At 43.2% G+C, this 18,758-nt stretch overlaps 1 protein-coding gene across 3 annotated transcripts in view; it reads right to left on the bottom strand.

Moving 5' to 3' along the window:
- The window catches only part of PRPSAP1 (phosphoribosyl pyrophosphate synthetase associated protein 1), a 43,881-nt gene extending 40,442 nt beyond the window's left edge, over positions 1–3,439 (bottom strand). The window contains exons 1-2 of one of the 3 annotated variants that reach the window (XM_072990494.2): positions 3,212–3,439; positions 1,474–1,585 (exon numbers count right to left, since the gene is read on the bottom strand). In XM_072990494.2, coding sequence (XP_072846595.1) covers positions 1,474–1,556 — 83 coding nt within the window. In that variant the 5' untranslated portion in view covers positions 1,557–1,585; positions 3,212–3,439. Of the gene's footprint in view, positions 1–1,473; positions 2,808–2,842; positions 2,970–3,211 lie in introns of those variants that run through there. The other 2 variants (XM_072990495.2, XM_072990493.2) reach the window with 2 other exon arrangements.
- Between the last annotated feature and the right edge of the window lie 15,319 nt (positions 3,440–18,758).

Raw genomic sequence — 18,758 nt, 5'->3', positions numbered from 1 at the left:
CTCCTGCTGGGCCAGACTAAATACTGACATACAAATAGATTGTAATTGTGCCCTGGCAGGTATGTGGAGGGTTTTAATCTTTGACAATAAGAAGCAGGTGGAAAAGACTAAGAAATTCTTTGTTGTTGTTTAGTCATTAAGTCATGTCCTACTCTTCGTGACCCCATGGAACAGAGCACGCCAGGCCCTCCTGTCTTCCACTGCCTCCCGGAGTTGGGTCAAATTCATGTTGGTAGCTTCGATGACACTATCCAACCATCTCGTCCTCTGTCAGCTGTCGTCCCCTTCTCCTCTTGCCTTCACACTTTCCCAACATCAGGGTCTTTTCCAGGAAGTCTTCTCATGAGATGGCCAAAGTATTGGAGCCTCAGTTTCAGGATCTGTTCTTCCAGTGAGCATGCTGTTGGTGGTCTGTTTAACCCTTTCTCCTTTGGTTATTTTATGACTTCAAATCCCTACACATAAAGCTTCTATTCCCATGTGAAAACTGTCAAAGCAAGTTAGACTAAGAAAGCAGCTCAGGAAGAACCAGTTATGCATTCCCTCAGGCTCCGACTCATTCCACCTCTGATTAAAGTACAGCTGTTTTTCTTCCTCAACTTTTTTTAAAATTATGTAAAATTAATTTGATGGTATTTTACAAGGATTTTATTGAGCAATTACTCTGCCTCAAACACTGAATCACCTTGTTTCAAACCAGAAAATAACATACTATTATATTTGTAATCCTCCTCCTATGTTTTCCCACCCCTTTTTCAAGAATAAATTTATTAAGGAGGGGAAATACAGTAAATAAAGTAAGGATGCTAAGTCTTTCGACTAGTAGCAAATGGAATCCTCTGTCCAGAAGCACTCTCAGATCAGCATTACAGACAAGATCATCCCCCAAACAATGGAGAAGCAAGACTGATGTGATCAGACTTTAGTGAGGTACAGTACCAAGTTCAGCAAAATGCTACCAGCTTATCAGAAGGTTTTTCTTCCAGTTTCAAGTTTTCCAGCCTACACACAGGGAAGGAGTACTTTAAAAACAACCCCAAACACAGGACATCATAGAGCAGGTGAGAATGTATATTTTTATAAAAGGGTTCTCAGTGGCAACAATAAATTTAAGAAATGATAGTGACAAATACAGCACCAATTTCACATAAGGCCCAGTAATATTAAATTTAAAATATACAGGTAGCAAAAAAATGCAACTTAAATTAGATTTTTAACATCTGAATCACCAGAACTAGTGCTGCAGCACTATGGCCACCCTTTGATAGGTGGGCTATGCATATGTGAAGCAAACTACAGTGACTTAAATCAAGGTTAATTAATTTTTGGAAGCCTCCAGCAAATAACCTCCCCAGCTTATCTTAGCAAATATGACCTATTTTTCAGTTCTTTAGTTGGTTACAGTAAAGCATCAACCTAATGGCAATCTCAAGAAGGCAGAGAAACATGATAGTTCAAAAATGTGAGACTCACTCTGTGATTCTTTTCGCCAGCTCCGTGCAGGCTGCTGTAGAGTTTGCCGAGAAGACCCGGTAGCCACTTCGGGCTGCGTTCATTGCCAAGGAATCATGCAAACCCCTTGGAACTCGAGAGTGAGAAAACACAGATTTATAAGGCAACAGTAGTTTCCTTGGCATCCTCCTCTTCAGCCTCTCCAAACGCTATTACCACCCGTACAGAGAGAGGCAAAAGAGTTTACCAGGAATATTTTCCCCCAAACCCGTTTTAATCACCACAGGAACAGAGTTCGAAGTACTAAATGTGAACTTGAAAATAGTTCTTTACATGTCCCTTTCAAAAACCACCAGTGGACGAGGAGATACACTATCCGTTTCTCTGAAAAGATCAAAAAGTCTAAAGAGCAAGCAGCCAATAAGCTTTGTTAGAAAGCTGAGCATCAAAAGCAAAAGGAGTAGAAGGGGAAAGAGAAAACCTAAAAGCCTGCAGTGAATTGCTGCAAAACTAAAATCAGAGGGCGGAGGTCGTTCCTAAGAAGACTCCAGGGCGAAAGTGAGCAGCCAGAAGCAAAAGCACAACGCAATTAAACTTATTCACATACAAGGTAAAACAAGGGAGGAGGGCTCAGAATGAGAGAGAGGGTTTCTCCAGGCAAAAGGGATAGTGCCAGAGGGGGGGGGGAAGCGGGGGGGTTTACTAGGTTCCTGGGTGCAAAGAATCAGCATCAACGTCAGCTGAGTAGGAGGCAGGCAGGGGTGGGCTGTTTCTGGACGAAGAAGGGAAGAAACACCCCCCCTGGAATAATGCGGATGGAAGAGGAACTATGAGGGCTTCCCCCTAGAAAAGAAGGGGAAACGGGGGTGTGTGTGTGAGGGGGAGGTGAGTAGGCAGAAGCGCCAAACCCTGGGGCTCCAACGAAGAAGAGAAATGAGAGGAAGGCCCTCCCTTGCCCCCTCTTGTTAAAGGTACTAAAATGACTAGATTGGGCGGGAGGGGGAGGGGGAGGGGGGAGCAGGCGAAAGAGTTGGGTTTAAACCCGGAGGGGGGGGGGCAGACCGGAGCCTTAGATGCCTATGAAGGGGAAAAGATGACTAAGCTAACAGAAAATGCCGGTCTGGAGGGACGCTGAGAAAAAGAGGACGAGGAGAAGGGACGGGAGCGGACTTTTGGGGGGTGGGGAGGAGAGGCTGAAACCTGAGGGAGGTGAGAAAATGGGGACGGGCGAAGAAGGGGTTCGTGAGAGTTGAGGCAGAGAGAAACGAAACCAGAGGGGTTGAGAAGCCCGGCGAAGGAGAAGCCGAAGAGGAAACTGAAAGTGAGCTGAGGCCAACGGCAGAAGGGCAGCCACCCCCACCGCCCCCTGCTCGCCCCTTCCCCACCCCACCCCCGAAAGAGGCCGGCCAATCCCAGGCGCCGGGCTGAAGGCAACCGGGGCGGCCACACCGGTCCGGCTGTCACGCCTGTCGCGCCGCAACGGCCCGAGGTTTTCCTTGCTGGGACCCCTTCCGGGCCTGCCTCACTTTCCAGTGAACCCCCCTCCCCTCCCCGCCCGCCTTTCAGCGCCGCTCAACTCCACCGGCATGCTCGCAGGGCATAGAGACGCCACGCTAGAGCGCCACCTTGCGCTCTCGGTGGCCATTTTTTTGCAAGCGAATACTGTGTACCCTCTGAGCTCTTAGAAAGACTGCGGCCCTCGCCTGTTTCCCGCAGACATATTGAGTGAGGGCAACGGGGAGGACGGTCCGCCACTTACCGCTTTTCCCCTTCTCTTTCTTTCACGAACACACGAGGGGAATACGGTCGACTGCCTTTTTTTAGAAGTCCTGGTGTCACTCCGTGGGGAAGGGGGGGCTTCTTTCAGCTCTTCCTAAAGACCATGAAGTCGTATCTTCCCGCAACAAAGATGGCGGCTCCACTTGGAGGACTAACCAACGGCTAAAAGCGCTCGGCCGTCTAGAATGGATCAATCGCCACTTCAAACGAAGTGGGCGGAGTTAGAACGTTGAAAGTGGGAGGAGGCTGCGAGCGAGAAGTTGTCGAATTCTGTTGAGGTAGAGGGAAGGTGCCTGAGGTCTTGGGCTGTCTCTTCAAAGACGCAGAAGGCTGTTGAATGCCATTTGCTCTAAAAATTGCCGTTCAAATAAGATTTGGAAGATCACTGTTTCCTTGCAGCCTGGCTATTTAAAAGCGCGGGGTGGAAGGGGCTCACTTTACAAATAGGAAAGTAAAATAATATGCCTAAGAGTAAGTGTAGGGAGGCAAAGACTGGTTGTCTATACTGTATTATAGTCTTACCATGGCTTTAGTCGTGCTTCCTTATATATTTATACTTCGAATTACAAGCTAATGTCTAGTTTCTTCTGAATGATCCGGTATTATTTTGTCCTCTGTCTTTTACGTTGCAAAGTTCTTAATACTGCAATCTACAACTCTTCCTAGGGACGTGGTGGCGCTGTGGGCTAAACCGCAGAAGCCTGTGCTGCAGGGTCAGAAGACCAAGCCGTCGTAAGATCGAATCCACCTAATGGAGTGAGCGCCCGTAGCTTGTCCCAGCTCCCACCAACCTAGCGGTTCGAAAGCATGCAGATGCGAGTAGATCAATAGGGACCACCTTGGTGGGAAGGTGATGCCGCTGAATAAAATGGATTAAAGCATAACATTAATACAATATATAGAACTGCAGAAGACCTTTTTCAGTGAATGCAAAGATTCCTGAGATGCATAAAAGAGCATTATTGGACTGCAACCCCCATCAGCCTCAGTTGCATAAACAATAATGACAAATGCAGGGAAATGTGGTGCCAACACTTTGCCCACCTTGACAGGGAGTGATGAGCTCTCCAAATATGTTGGTCTAAGATTATAGGTCTGCTGGATAGCTCAGTGTTTCCCTATCACACTACCTTAGAAACATGTGGATAGTACAGTGCAACATACAATTGAGTGTTGCATCACAAATTTGTTTGGGAACAAGTAGAAGAATGAGAGGCGCTACAGGTTAAACCGCAAAAGCCTCTGGGCTGCAAGGTCGAAAGATCAGTTTGAATCCACGCAACGGAGTGAGCTCCCGCCATTTTTCCCAGCTCCTGCCAACCTAGCAATTCGAAAGTGTGTAAAAATGCGAGTAGATAAATAGGTAGCACCTCAGTGGGAAGGTAACAGTGTTCCGTGTCTGGTCACACTGGCCACGTGACCACGGAAATTGTCTTCGGACAAGTGCTGTCTCTATGGCTTGGAAACGGGGATGAGCACTGCCCTCTGGACTAAATGTCAAGGGGAACATTTATGTTTTACCTAGAAGAATGGGATGGGATACCTAGTGTGGTGTAATGGACAGAGCAGAAGTTGTAAAGGTAAAGGTTCCCCTTGACAATTTTTGTCCAGTCGTGTTCAACTCTAGGGGGCGGTGCTCATCCCCGTTTCCAAGCCATAGAGCCAGCGTTTTGTCCGAAGACAATCTTCTGTGGTCACATGGCCAGTGCGACTTAGACACGGAACGCTGTTACCTTTCCACCAAGGTGGTCCCTATTTATCTACTCGCATTTGCATGCTTTCGAACCGCTAGGTTGGCGGGAGCTGGGACAAGCGACTGGCGCTCACTCCGTCGCATGGATTCGATCTTACGACTGCTTGGTCTTCTGACCCTGCAGCACAGGCTTCTGTGGTTTAGCCCACAGCGCAACCACGTCCCTCGAGCAGAAGTCAGAAGGCCTGAATTTGAACTCCCTGTTCAATCATGGAAACTCATCAGCTCTGTGGAACTGGTAAAACCACTCCTTAAAATATCTCATTCAGATTGGTATTTTCCTTACTGTTTGTTACGTTCTGGGGGTGGATTGGTTTGTTCTTTTTTTCAACTAGACTGTGAGTGACGGGGTGAAGTGGGACAACCGTCATAGCTGGCATCCTTTTTCCTTCTAGCAATGTGGGTATGATATTGTGCAGCAATATTGGGTCATCTACCTCCGGAAACTGGAGGTTTTTTTTTTAAAGAATTGCATTCTTAAGATAGCACAAAAAATGAAGAATCCAGAAAATGTCTAGATTTCTGAAATCTCTCTTTCCCCCCCCCTCTCTTTCTTTTAAAAGAAAGTTCATGCAAATAAGGCTGACCAACAAAGGATACGCGGAACTGTAAATGGGTATCAGCCCTAGGGAGCAGACTGGAGGAATAGGCTAGTAGTTTCCAAAAGACTTTCTGGCTTCCCTTCTGCCCCCCCAACCCAAAGTATTATATTGGGGAGCCACAGCCAGTGGCCAGTAAGTGAAGGGAGCTGTGAGTTGAAAAATTCTGGGAACCACTGGTCTATGATCCTCCAGGCAAATGTGAAGTACAAATAGAGGGGACAGGGTTGCAGCTTGAGATTGATAAAAAAAGTAGCATCTTATTACTTTGAACGAGCTCAGATATCTAGTCCTGGATGAACTGAATCCAAGAGTGTTGAACAAACTGGCTGAAGAACTCTCAGAACCACTGTCTTTTATATTACTGAACTCATAGAGGTTGATGTGAAGTGACTGATGGTTGGAGAAGGGTTCATGTTGTCCTTATCTTCAAAAAGGGCAAAAAAGGAGGAACCAGGGAAGTGCAGACCAGTCAACCTCACATGAACCTCAGAGAAAATTCTGAAGTAGTCACTCTGTAAGGACCTTGAAGACAATGCAATAGTAACTAGAAGCCAACATGGTTTTGTCAAGAACAAATCCTGCCAGACTAATCCTACCTATCTAATTTTTTATCAGGTAACCTCCCTGGTAAATGATGCGAATACTGTATATGTAATACATCTCAACTTCAGCAAAGCCTTTGACAGAGCACCCCATGATGTTCTAATAGCAAATTAACTAGATGTGGGCTGGACAAAGCAACTGTCAGATGGACACAGAGTTGGTTACAGAATTATACTCTAGAGATTGCTTATCAAAGCCTCCTTCTCAAATTGGAAGGAGGTGACAAGTGGTGTACCACAAGGCTCAGTCCTGGGCTTGGTGCTCTTCATTTTTATTAATGACATGGATGAGGGAGTGCAGGGAATGCTTATTAAATCTGCAGATGACATGAAACTGGGCGGAACAGCTAATACCCTGGAAGACAGAAACAAAATTCAGAAACGTCTTGATAGGCTTGAGTACCGGACTGAAACAATAAAATGAAATTTTATAGCGGTAACCGCAAAGTTCTACACCTGTAGAAAAGCGACAACACACAGTTACAAGATGGAAAATATTGGATCAGTAATACTATAAGCAAAAAGGATCTTGGAATTGTTGTTGATCAGAAGCTGAATATGAGCCAACTGTGTGATGTGGCTGCAAAAAAGGCAAATGCTGTTTTGTGACTACTTCAGAAGTGTCGTCTCCAAAACTTGTGAAGTATTAGTTCTCCTCTATTTGGCATTGGTTAGGCCTCATCTTGAACTATGTTTAGCTCAGGACAATGCATTTTAAGAAGGATGCCAACAAACTGGAGACTCCTGTTCAATACCTTGGTTGTTGGCTTTTGCAATTCTCTGGATTCTGTTTTGTCCCATATGCTATTTAACATCTGCATGAAACTGCTGGGAGAGGTAGCCCAAAGTTTTGGGTTTTGATGTTTCCAGTATACGAAAAACAGGGGAATTCTTAAAGAGAAAAAAAACTTGGTTGGAGGTATACATCAAAATACAATGAATTTTGGGTCACATATTCCTCTCATCTTGAAAAGATGATCACATGTTTTATAGACAGTTATAACTTAACTTCTATCGCAAGTACTAAACACAAGGTACACCACAGCATTCCAGTTGAACTATTTAAAATCTTAAAAGATGATGCTGTTAAGGTGCTACATTCAATATGCCAGCAAGTTTGGAAAACTCAACAGTGGCCAGAGGATTGGAAAAGATCAGTCTACATCCCAATCCCAAAGAAAGGCAGTGCCAAAGAATGCTCCAACTACCGTACAATTGCACTCATTTCGCACGCTAGCAAGGTTATGCTCAAAATCCTACAAGGTAGGCTTCAGCAGTATGTGGACCGAGAACTCCCAGAAGTACAAGCTGGATTCCGAAGAGGCAGAGGAACTCGAGACCAAATTGCTAACTTGCGCTGGATTATGGAGAAAGCCAGAGAGTTCCAGAAAAATATCTACTTCTGCTTCATTGACTATGCAAAAGCCTTTGACTGTGTGGACCACAGCAAACTATGGCAAGTTCTTAAAGAAATGGGAGTGCCTGACCACTTTATCTGTCTCCTGAGAAACCTATATGTGGGACAGGAAGCAACAGTTAGAACTGGTCATGGAACAACTGAGTGGTTCAAAATTGGGAAAGGAGTACGGCAAGGCTGTATATTGTCCCCCAGCTTATTTAACTTATATGCAGAATACATCATGCGGAAGGCTGGACTGGAAGAAACCCAAGCCGGAATTAAGATTGCCGGAAGAAATATCAACAACCTCCGATATGCAGATGATACCACTCTGATGGCAGAAAGTGAGGAGGAATTAAAGAACCTTGTAATGAGAGTGAAAGAGGAGAGTGCAAAAAACGGTCTGAAACTCAACATCAAAAAAACTAAGATCATGGCCACTGGTCCCATCACCTCCTGGGAAATAGAAGGGGAAGATATGGAGGCAGTGTCAAATTTTATCTTCCTGGGCTCCATGATCACTGCAGATGGAGACAGTAGCCCTGAAATTAAAAGGCGCCTTCTTCTTGGGAGGAAAGCGATGACAAATCTTGACAGCATCTTGAAAAGCAGAGACATCACCTTGCCAACAAAAGTCCGAATAGTCAAAGCTATGGTTTTTCCTGTCGTGATGTATGGAAGTGAGAGCTGGACCATAAAGAAAGCAGACCGCCGAAGAATTGATGCCCTTGAACTGTGGTGCTGGAGGAGGCTCTTGAGAATCCCCTGGACTGCAAGGAGAACAAACCTATCAGTTATAAAGGAAATCAACCCTGAGTGCTCACTGGAAGGACAGATCCTGAAGCTGAGGCTCCAGTACTTTGGCCATCTAATGAGAAGAAAAGACTCCCTGGAAAAGACCCTGATGTTGGGAAAATGTGATGGCAAGAGGAGAAGGGGACGACCGAGGATGAGATGGCTGGACAGTGTCTGCGAAGCAACCAACATGAACCTGACACAACTCCGGGAGGCAGTAGAAGAGAGGAGGGCCTGGTGTGCTCTGGTCCATGGGGTCACGAAGAGTCGGACACGACTAAACGACTAAACACACACACACACCACAGTCATTGATTTTTCAAGCAGAAAGAAGCCCCAGTTTAAAGCTTAAGGTTGTGAATTTGTACTTGAAAAAAGAGGGAAATTCAGACCTCATTTCACTCCAAAGGTGTATCCCAAACATGGGTACATAATAGGAGGGAATTTTCATCGCTAAAGTTGCAAACCTGTACTGATTACACTACAGTATCTTTGGAACTTGAATCCTATATGTCTGGTTTATTTGAGATTCAGTATTAAACCCATTAAACACAATGAGAAATCCTTCCATAAAATATAGATTAATTGGACTTAATTTGTAAGGATGGTTAATGGCATAGAATTGCATTGTGAACCTGCTGTTTGTAGATGTTGATACTATTAGAATTTTGTGTGTCATATCAGCTCTTCCAAGACACTAGTGATGTCCTATGTAGGGGGTGGAATGACTGGTGGAAATATGTTGTGGTATTTATTTGGGGTGGAAGTTAAGATACAAGAAGTGTCCATGTTTTGAGTCAACAGGAAATGTTGACCTGTGGACTGAATTTCATTAATTGGAATTCAGGGAGGAGGCTCCAGTAATAAGTTTATGCTTTGAATAAAAAATGCATTTGCTGTTGGGGAATACAGTATTCTGGTGGACAAATTGAATATTTTAAAATTATTTTATAAATCATCATTTTTAATGCATGCAGCTTTAAGAGAATTAAAGTTTCATGATATGATTTAGTGGGTAGCAATTAAAATGTAAGCCTCTGAAACAGGTAAGGTGAAAACCAACATAAATATGTGCATCTTAATTACCATCACATTATGGAAGATATTGAGAGCAGATTACCAAAGAGCACTAGAGGTTCCATTATAAACTAATGCAGCAACCAGAAATGGACTTTAAACTAGTTTCAAACCCAGCAAGATGTTGCAGTGCTTCAACTACAAATCTGATTTGGAGTGATCTATTCTCACTCAGCATCTGCTGAAGAAGAGGCCTTCACCAATGGAGATATCTTGCTTGAGTCACGCTGCACAATAGCCCATTAAATACTGTTCAAATGCTTCAGCTGATTTTCTGTCTGCACGAGGATGGGAATCTGTGTGCTTTGTTCATCTTTTATGACTGCAGCTGCTAATGAGATTCAGCTGCTGTCTAGAGGTGCAGGTATTCTTATGTGTAAACGAATATGAATATCCCCATCTCAGCTGCACCTAATGTGGGTCTGGCACCCAGGACCAGCCTGTCCACTCATGTGTCCCAGCGCCGTGGAGGTCCCGCTCTTCCCAACAATTGCAGCCATAGCTTCACCGTCTCCCTGCTTAGCTGGCCACTCAGCAGCCATGCAGGGAGACTCGTCCTCCCACCCCCTGCCTGGAGTGGCCAACCAAGCAGGGAGATGGCAGAGCTACTGTTTCAACTGATGGGAGGAGCAGGACCTTCATGGCACTGGGATGCGTGAGTAAACAGGGCAGTTCTGGGGCCGGACCCACATTAGGCGCAGTTGGGACAGGAATATTTTCATTCGTTTACAAATACGAATATCTTCATCTCTACCTATAGACAGCTCCAGATTTGAGGGGAGCCTGGCAGACATCCCTTTGGTAGACCTCAAGTAGCTTATCTGGAATTGCAACAATTCCATGAAGTAGTTTTGGGAACCATTTTAATTTAAGAGTCAAAAGGATGCCAGTTGCTGATGCCAGAGTAAGTTTTTTGAATGGATTGAACAGAAATTGAGAGACACCCATTTCAGGCATATTGGATGACATTTGGTGTTGTTTCTGACTGCCGAGGGATGAACATGGTGTCAGGAAGATTCTCTTCCCCCCCCCCCCCCGGGTGTCCCTTCTACATTGTCTCAAAATCTGCACACAGAGTTGGAGAATCCTCCAGAGCACATTAAGGGGATGAAAGCGAGCTTGCATGTGGGCATGAGAGGAAGTGGGAGTCCTGTTGCATAAGCAGAGGTCATTCAGTGTGGACTGCTATTTCAACCCTTAACAAAATTTTCTCCACTAGTCTGTCCATATGTAAATAAAAAAGTAATACAGTAGGGCTCATGTATCCATGGGTGATCAGGTCCACAATCTACTGTGGATGCCTGAAATCATGGATATGATGAACCTTATATCCAACATACAGGGGAGCAGGGCAGAGGCCACAAGGAGGCAGCCTTGCAGTATGTAGGGCTGTAGGAAACAGCAGATAAGTGAAGCTCCGGATAAGGGGGTCCTATCATATACCAGTCCAGCGAAAGGCTGGACTGGATGAATCCCAAGGCGGAATTGAGATTGCCAGAAGAAATAGCAATAACCTCCGATATGCAGATGATACCACTCTGATGGCAGAAAGTGAGGAGGAATTAAAGAACCTTGTAATGAGGGTGAAAGAGGAGAGTGCAAAAAACGGTCTGAAGCTCAACATCAAAAAAAAAAAAATCATGGCCACTGGTTCCATCACCTCCTGGGAAATTGAAGGGGAAGATATGCAGGCCGTGACAAATTTTACTTTCTTGGGCTCCATGATCACTGCGGATGGTGACAGCAGCCACAAAATTAAAAGACGCCTGCTTCTTGGGAGGAAACCTAGACAGCATCTTCAAAAGCAGACACATCACCTTGCCAACAAAGGCCCGCAGAGTCAAAGCTATGGTTTTTCCAGTAGTGATGTATGGAAGTGAGAGCTGGACCATAAAGAAGGCTGACCGCGGAAGAATTGATGCCTTTGAATTGTGGTGCTGGAGGAGATTCTTGAGAGTCCCCTGGACTGCAAGGAGAACAAACCTATCCATTCTAAAGGAAATCAACCCTGAGTGCTCACTGGAAGGATTGATCCTGAAGCTGAGGCTCCAATACTTTGGCCATCTCATGGGAAGAGAAGACTCCCTGGAAAAGCCCCTGATGTTGGGAAAGTGTGAAGGCAAGAGGAGAAGGGGACGATGGAGGATGAGAATGTTGGACAGTGTCATCGAAGCAAACAACATGAAATTGACACAACTCCGGGAGGCAGTGGAAGACAGGAGGGCCTGGCGTGCTCTGGTCCATGGGGTCACGAAGAGTCAGACATGACTTAAAAACTAAGCAACAACAACAAATCATATACCATTATCATTCTTAGGATTTGGGGGGGGGGTAAACTCTAATGGAGGTTCCATATACACTTAAGCAATTAATACTATTTTATTTCTGAATTCCTAAATAGGAAGTTAAATGAATAAAGAAGGACACACAGTTCTTTATTTGCACCCGACAGTAATTTTACAAAGTATCTGCAATGGGACAGCCATGGTAAGGTCTGATGATTTTCTGGCTTTAGTTTATATAAATAAAATATGATGAGAATAAAATGCTGTGCATGCTGTAATAGAATAACAGATAACCTGTCTTGTTTTAAAGTATCTTTAAACTTGATAAAAGACAGATTCAGGGGACATAGCTGGATTAAAGCATTAAATATTCAGAGTCTGTTTAAATTAGAAGACTCTATTTCTGGAAAAATTAAAGGATACAAGAGAATAAAAAAAGAAAGAGATTTGCAGGCAGTCCAATCATGTCCTCCTACAAAGCCACTGCTGGTTATAGCTGAAGAGAGTTAGGCAGATCCCTTGTGTCTTGTGTGGCCTAAATCTGTGACGGAAGTCACAAGATAAAGCACTGCACATTGGTAGATTCTGGCCCAAACTGTTGGATGCTCAAGCAATCTAGATGTAAATTTCAAAGGGGAGGGGCCTGCAACACAAACAGGGAAGGGGGCTTATCCCCGGAGGGGAAAGTGAGACACCAATTCCCAGACCATGGACTAACTTTATTTCTACATGTGCTAGATGTTTCTTCTGGCCTCAGGAAAAAATCATCATGAGGGTTGTGAACATTGTTTGATCAGAATACAATTTGCTGAGAATTCAAAATTAAATTTGTTTTGAAGTATATGTCTAGCTTTCAGGTCTTTGCAAGCAATCTTGACACTTCAAAATCTCAGGCACTTTATATTTTGGGCAACTAGCTCACCCTCTGACTCATGTTTTGTTTGCTTATTATTCAGTCTATAGAGCTGTTCTTACGGTCAGAACTTCTTGATAGAATACATATTTGCATTTAGCTTGTTTTGCTTCTGATCGTTCTGAGCTCTGCTGACTAGGGGGGGAAAGATTGCTGTGCCCTCAGTTTAACACCCTAAAAAGATTTTACTATGAATCTCACTAGAACCAACAGTGAGCTAGAGAAGTGGGGAAATATCCTTAACATCAACTGAACTGTAGAGGACGTTGCTGAAAGAAAGATACAATACAAATCAAGCAAAAGTTGTGTCACAGTCTTCAAACATGCCCTTTTCAATATGAGGGGGTTTTTTTTGCCACAACAACAATAACGGCCACACAATAATAGTAGTAGTAATTTTAAAAAAATAAGAATGATATGCACAGCTAAATGAGAAAGTCTTAGAAAAAATTTGGAATTAATTGATAGGTGTGTTGTATTACTTTTTAAAGCAATCAAAACTTGAGATTTAATATTTGAAATGTATCGCTGAAAGTTTAATTTCAAATGCAAAATTTGAGTGAGATTTATTGAGTGTGATTTCAGAGTTGAATTTAAATTCTATTACTAGCAAATTGTTAGTTTTTGTGTAGTTTTATTTCTTCACAACTGTAAATCATAGTATGAGTATACTGCTTAAAAGTACTTTAGAAACAATTAGGCTCCTTTTGCAAATCTAGAATAAAGTTTTTTTTTCAGTGCATGGTAGGGGTTCTTTGTTATGCGAATACAGCAATCATTGTGTTGCCTGAGGGCAAAGAGTCCTTGTTACCAAATCTTGTGACTGAAGAAAGGAAAACTAGATCCAGAGGGAAAGTTGTGTCTAAGCTAGTGACTGGGTGCTTGGTATTCAACGAATAAGATGACACAACAATGTTTCAGGCAACAAGATAGTTTGCCCTATATTTTCTCCTGTTCAGCAAAGTCTAGAAAGGATAAAATTATGCATAATACAAGGTGTTTTTCCTTCCTTCCATTATATATTTAAGTATTGAGTTTCTGGAAAGTATCCAATATACATTTTGAGAGTCCATAATGCAACCATCTATTACATGCGTAATTTTTTTATATTTTCATCCTTCTTTTGATCAAGGTGGCCCTCCATTTCTCTTCATAACAATACCGTAGAATGTATTAGACTAAGAGATTGTGACTGACCTAAGGTTCCTTGTAGGGGATATTGTGAGCTGAATGGGAATCTGAGTCTTTGTCCTTCCTATCAAGACAAATATGAAAAGTAGAACCCAAAACTTGAAAATATGGTACTTTAAAGACTAAATGTCAGCTTTTGTGGGTACATCCACTTCTTCAGACATTTATCTACAGGGTTGGCACAGGAAATGGATTAGCAAGATGACACTACCCCTATTGACACATGTAATTAACTGTAATAAGGTTGATTGCATAAACATTCTGATTTCAATGAAGGGTGCCACACTTTCTATGAGATATAAAGCCAGGTAGTAGGAGTCTCAGTCAAGAATTAACTCTTGACAAGCTCCTTACCCGGTACAATGAAGCAGCAATTGATCGACGTCTGATTCTGGTGAAAGGCTTAGAATAGATCATACACAAGACTGTACGGAGAACTACTTATATAATAATTTAAGAATCTCCGATTGATATTTAATTATGTGATTGAGTTCATTTGAATTTTGTGGCAGTTCCTCACTTTTGGCGGGAAATAACTGAGATTTATCTGCAATGCTCATAACTTCAACTTTATTAACCCTTGGCTTCTCTACAATTATTTCAACTGGGTCGAAACATGACAAATCTGGCAACGGTCCGTAACTGGACGAGGATAACTCTCTTTGAAAGTCTGGGTAACTCATTGGTGTGCCAGGCCAAAACGCTTGCGATCAGTGGGTTTCCGTAGAGGGGCACTCCTTGCTGCATAGATGGTGCCACAGCATGGATGTCTTACCCAATCTTGTTCCTTGGGTGGCTGGTTGTAGGTTTGATGTAGTCTGATCACTTTCTTGCCTCACCTTTGTCCCCTTGGGAAAACAATTACGGTCCACTCTTGGGTCTCATACACTGCCTCTCCTTCGTTCTTTGGCTTTGGGTCTGGTAATAATCCTCCAACCTTCAGGTTGGGGAAGTCCTTTAGTAGTCCACGCACCTTTTCATAATTGACATCCACCTCTCTCTTATCTTTCTCCTCCTTCCCTCTCCTTCCCACATTTTCCAACCTAGTAGCTAAACTCCTCTCTCCTTGTTCTTTTATATTCTTCTCCCATACTGACATCTCTAGCTCCTCCCCTTTCTCTCTCTCCCTCCTCCACCACAAACTTCAATTTCCCCCCTCCTCTCTCCTACCTTTCCTTTTTCCTCTATTAATATTTCTTTCACCTCTGTCACCTCATTCTTACAGCTCCCCTTTTCCTCCTGCGTTGCCTCTATCAGTCAGGACGGCTCACTTTCCTCCTGCTTTCCTTCACAATGTATATTTCCTGATCCACAACATTCTCAATTTTGATAGTTTTGGCTGTCTGTTGACATTTCAGATGCGATTACACCACAAATCTCTGAACTACATTTGACAAGATTACAGCACTGCCTCTTATGTATGCCTAATTGTATTGCTTGTATCTTATATCATCTCAAAAATTAGGCAAAAGGCATCATGACAGAATTATGTTCAGTGCATGTAAATGACCTTGTGTGGACAAAAATAGGCAGACCACCACCTGATTCAAAACACATTGATATAATCTTAGAACTATAGAGCTGGAAGGGACCCTATACAGTGGACCCTTGACTTACAGACGGCTTGACTTACAGACTTTTTGAGTTACAGACTTCTCTGGCCGCAAAATTTAGGTTTGACTTGCAGCCTGAGAATTGACTTACAGACCAGAAAAAAACCAAAATGGAACAAAAACGGCCTGTTACGGGATTAATCGGTTTTCAATGCACTGTAGGTCAATAGAGACTTGACCTACAGACTTTTTGACCTGCAGCCACCATTCCAATACGGATTAATTCCTTAAGTAGAGGGTCCACTGTAGATCATTGAGTCCAGTCCCTGTCAAGGAATCGAACTCCGAAGCTCTATCTCCACAGCCAAATGCCTGAACCACTTAGCTGTCCAGCAGTCCTATATCACTGCATCGCTATGTTACCTAGAGCAGTGGTTCCCAATCTTGAGTCCCCAGATATCCTTGAATAGCAACTCCCAGAAATCCTGGCCAGAATAGCTAGTGGTGAAGGCTTCTAGGATCTGTAGTCCAAGAACATTTGGGGACCTAAGATTAGGAACCACTGACCTAGATGTTTAAAAAGTTACTTTTTGGAACACAACTCCCAGAATCCCCTGTCCATCACACGTTGCAGGGTTCCTGGGGGGTTGTACTTCAAAAGAGCAATTTTTCTAAGTCCTGCTATCATCAGCAAATGAAAAGCAAGCCTGCGTAATTTGTCATCCATCCAATTCAACTGAACCTGTGAACCACATTTGTCAGTTGAGCAGAAACTCCATAAAACCTCTCTTTTCTGCCACCTGAGAACAGCAAACCCAAACTCAAAAAGCTACATTCTGAGCTGTGGCAATGCACTGTGCCGCCACCAAGTAGCACTGGCCCAGGTTTTACTTTTGTTTTGTTTTTGTATCAAGCCCCAATCTCTCAATAGCTCACTTTAGGTAGGATATTTAAGCAAATCTCAGAGGGAGCTCATCTTGACTTCTTCCTCAGCTTAGCTTGACTATTTGGATAACTGCCCAGTTTCACTCACAGGTAAGTCTGGCCCTGCCTGTCAGGCTATAATACATTAATGGGTAATATTTAGCTTCATAAGTCAGAAACCCTAGTGGATTAAAGTGGAGCAAAACAGCTGAGTGGTTAAAACTGGAGTAAATAGTTTGGGCTTTGGTCCTGTGAAAATAAGAACACTAACTAGTTGAAAAAGCCATTCTTCAAAATAAAAGGTAAATGCTTATTCAGGTGGTGGCTTCAAATTAAAGAGGATAAAAGAAAGTTAGAAACCATATAACCATATATGAGGATAGATTAAAGGTGTGTCTTGATAAGTGTGACAGAGTGAAATGGGTGGAAACAGGAAGCTCAGGAAAATGATCACGGTGGGCCCCTCAAGCGAAGGCATTGGGATACAGCCTTGTCCTTCTGCGGCTCCTTCCCACAGGGAACTATAATTATGGTTCTGCCTTTCTTTTCATGATGTTTCCTGTGGGATCTGACTATAATGGACTTCTAGGCTTTAACCTTCTAGGCTTAAAAAGCAGAAACATCACCTTGCCAACAAAAGTCCGAATAGTCAAAGCTATGGTTTTTCCTGTAGTGATGTATGGAAGTGAGAGCTGGACCATAAAGAAAGCAGACCGCCGAATAATTGATGCCTTTGAATTGTGGTGCTGGAGGAGGCTCTTGAGAGTCTCCTGGACTGCAAAGGGAACAAACCTATCAATTCTAAAGGAAATCAAACCAGAGTGCTCACTGGAAGGACAGATCCTGAAGCTGAGGCTCCAGTACTTTGGCCATCTCATGAGAAGAGAAGACTCCTTGGAAAAGACCTTGATGTTGGGAAAGTGTGAAGGCAAGAGGAGAAGGGGACGACAGAGGATGAGATGGTTGGACAGTGTCATCGAAGCAACCAAGATGAATTTGACACAACTTTGGGAGGCACTGGAAGATAGGAGGGCCTGGCGTACTCTGGTCCATGGGGTCACGAAGAGTCGGACACGACTAAACGACTAGACAATGACGAGGCTTTATCCTACTTTCTCTTCAAGAACACAAAGGACTGAACAAAGTTGTGAATCCTAGCCTTCTGTTATAGAAACACAATAATGGGGAAATGCAATTGCTAATTATACATAAGGGGTGTCCTGGAAAGATACTTCATTGTAGGGGCAGCCTGCAAAGATTTTGAGTTTGGAACTGATTAAAAGAGAGGAAGTACCAGTGATGAGATTCTAAGGATGAGATCATTCATTCTCTCCTGAAAAAATATTAAGGGTATGTGGCTTGGTGGGTCTAGGGAGTAGCATTAAATGTAAATGTGCTGCTTATTGTGAAAGCCAAGTGACTGGGTAACTGCTGTCTCAACTCCCAAGAGAAAAACAGGAGCCTCTGAATTACCTGGTGATCAGGGAAGCCTGCCAGTTTGCCCAGGAATAAATCCCATGAAGAACAGTGTATCTTTTTTTTTGAGAAAACATGGGAAGCTCTTTCTCAGAAAAAGGTTAAGCAACAGATGGACCTCTGGGCGTTTTGCTCGTTGATTCTTTGATTCGTATCCATCTCTATTGCTAAGAAGTTGACTGTCCAGCTCTAAGAATTGTGACCTAGGTGGCTGTTATAGGTCCTACTGCTTATGAGAATACTGTACAGTGAGGTCTCTACTTAAGAACAATCCAACTTAAGAACAGCTCCATTTGCTAAATTTTGCTTCTACTTGAGAACAGAAATCCAAGATAAGAACGGGGAAAAAAACCTTTCCTGCTCTTTTTTTAACCTTAGGTCATCTTAGGTTAAAAAAAATTCTCCCCCTAGTGGTAGAGTACGTATTAACCAGCTTTGCATTAGTTCCTATGGGAACTAATGCTTCAATGTACGAACGCACCTCTACATAACAAAAAAACAACCAGAACGGATTAATTGGTTTTCAGTCCATTCCTATGGGAAATTTTGCTTCAACTTAAGAACGTTTCAACTTAAGAACACCATTCCAAAACGGATTAAGTTCTTAAGTAGAGGTTCCACTGTAGTTTCTATGGACGGAAAAGAGCAGATACGGATTAAATGGTTTTCAATGCATTCCTATGGGAAATGCGGATTCAACATAATAACTTTTCAACTTGAGAATCACCTTCCAATACGGATTAAGTTCTTAAGTAGAGACCCCACTGTACACTGCTGTTCCCTTTCCTTGACTGCAACTGCACCACATATCACTGAGATGGCACCTAATGCAATTATCTTGATGATTTAGCTTACAAGCTAGTTCTTTTTTGTTTGTTTATATGTGGCTTTTGTTTCGTGTGGTTCTTGGGAGGGGACTGCAAGCTGGATCTGAAAACATGTTGATATGTCTTGAAC

This window comes from Pogona vitticeps, chromosome 2, assembly GCF_051106095.1.
Source record: "Pogona vitticeps strain Pit_001003342236 chromosome 2, PviZW2.1, whole genome shotgun sequence".
Taxonomy (NCBI): domain Eukaryota; kingdom Metazoa; phylum Chordata; class Lepidosauria; order Squamata; family Agamidae; genus Pogona; species Pogona vitticeps.
Note: the sequence above shows the minus strand (reverse complement) of the source record. Positions and strands in the feature narration are given on the sequence as shown.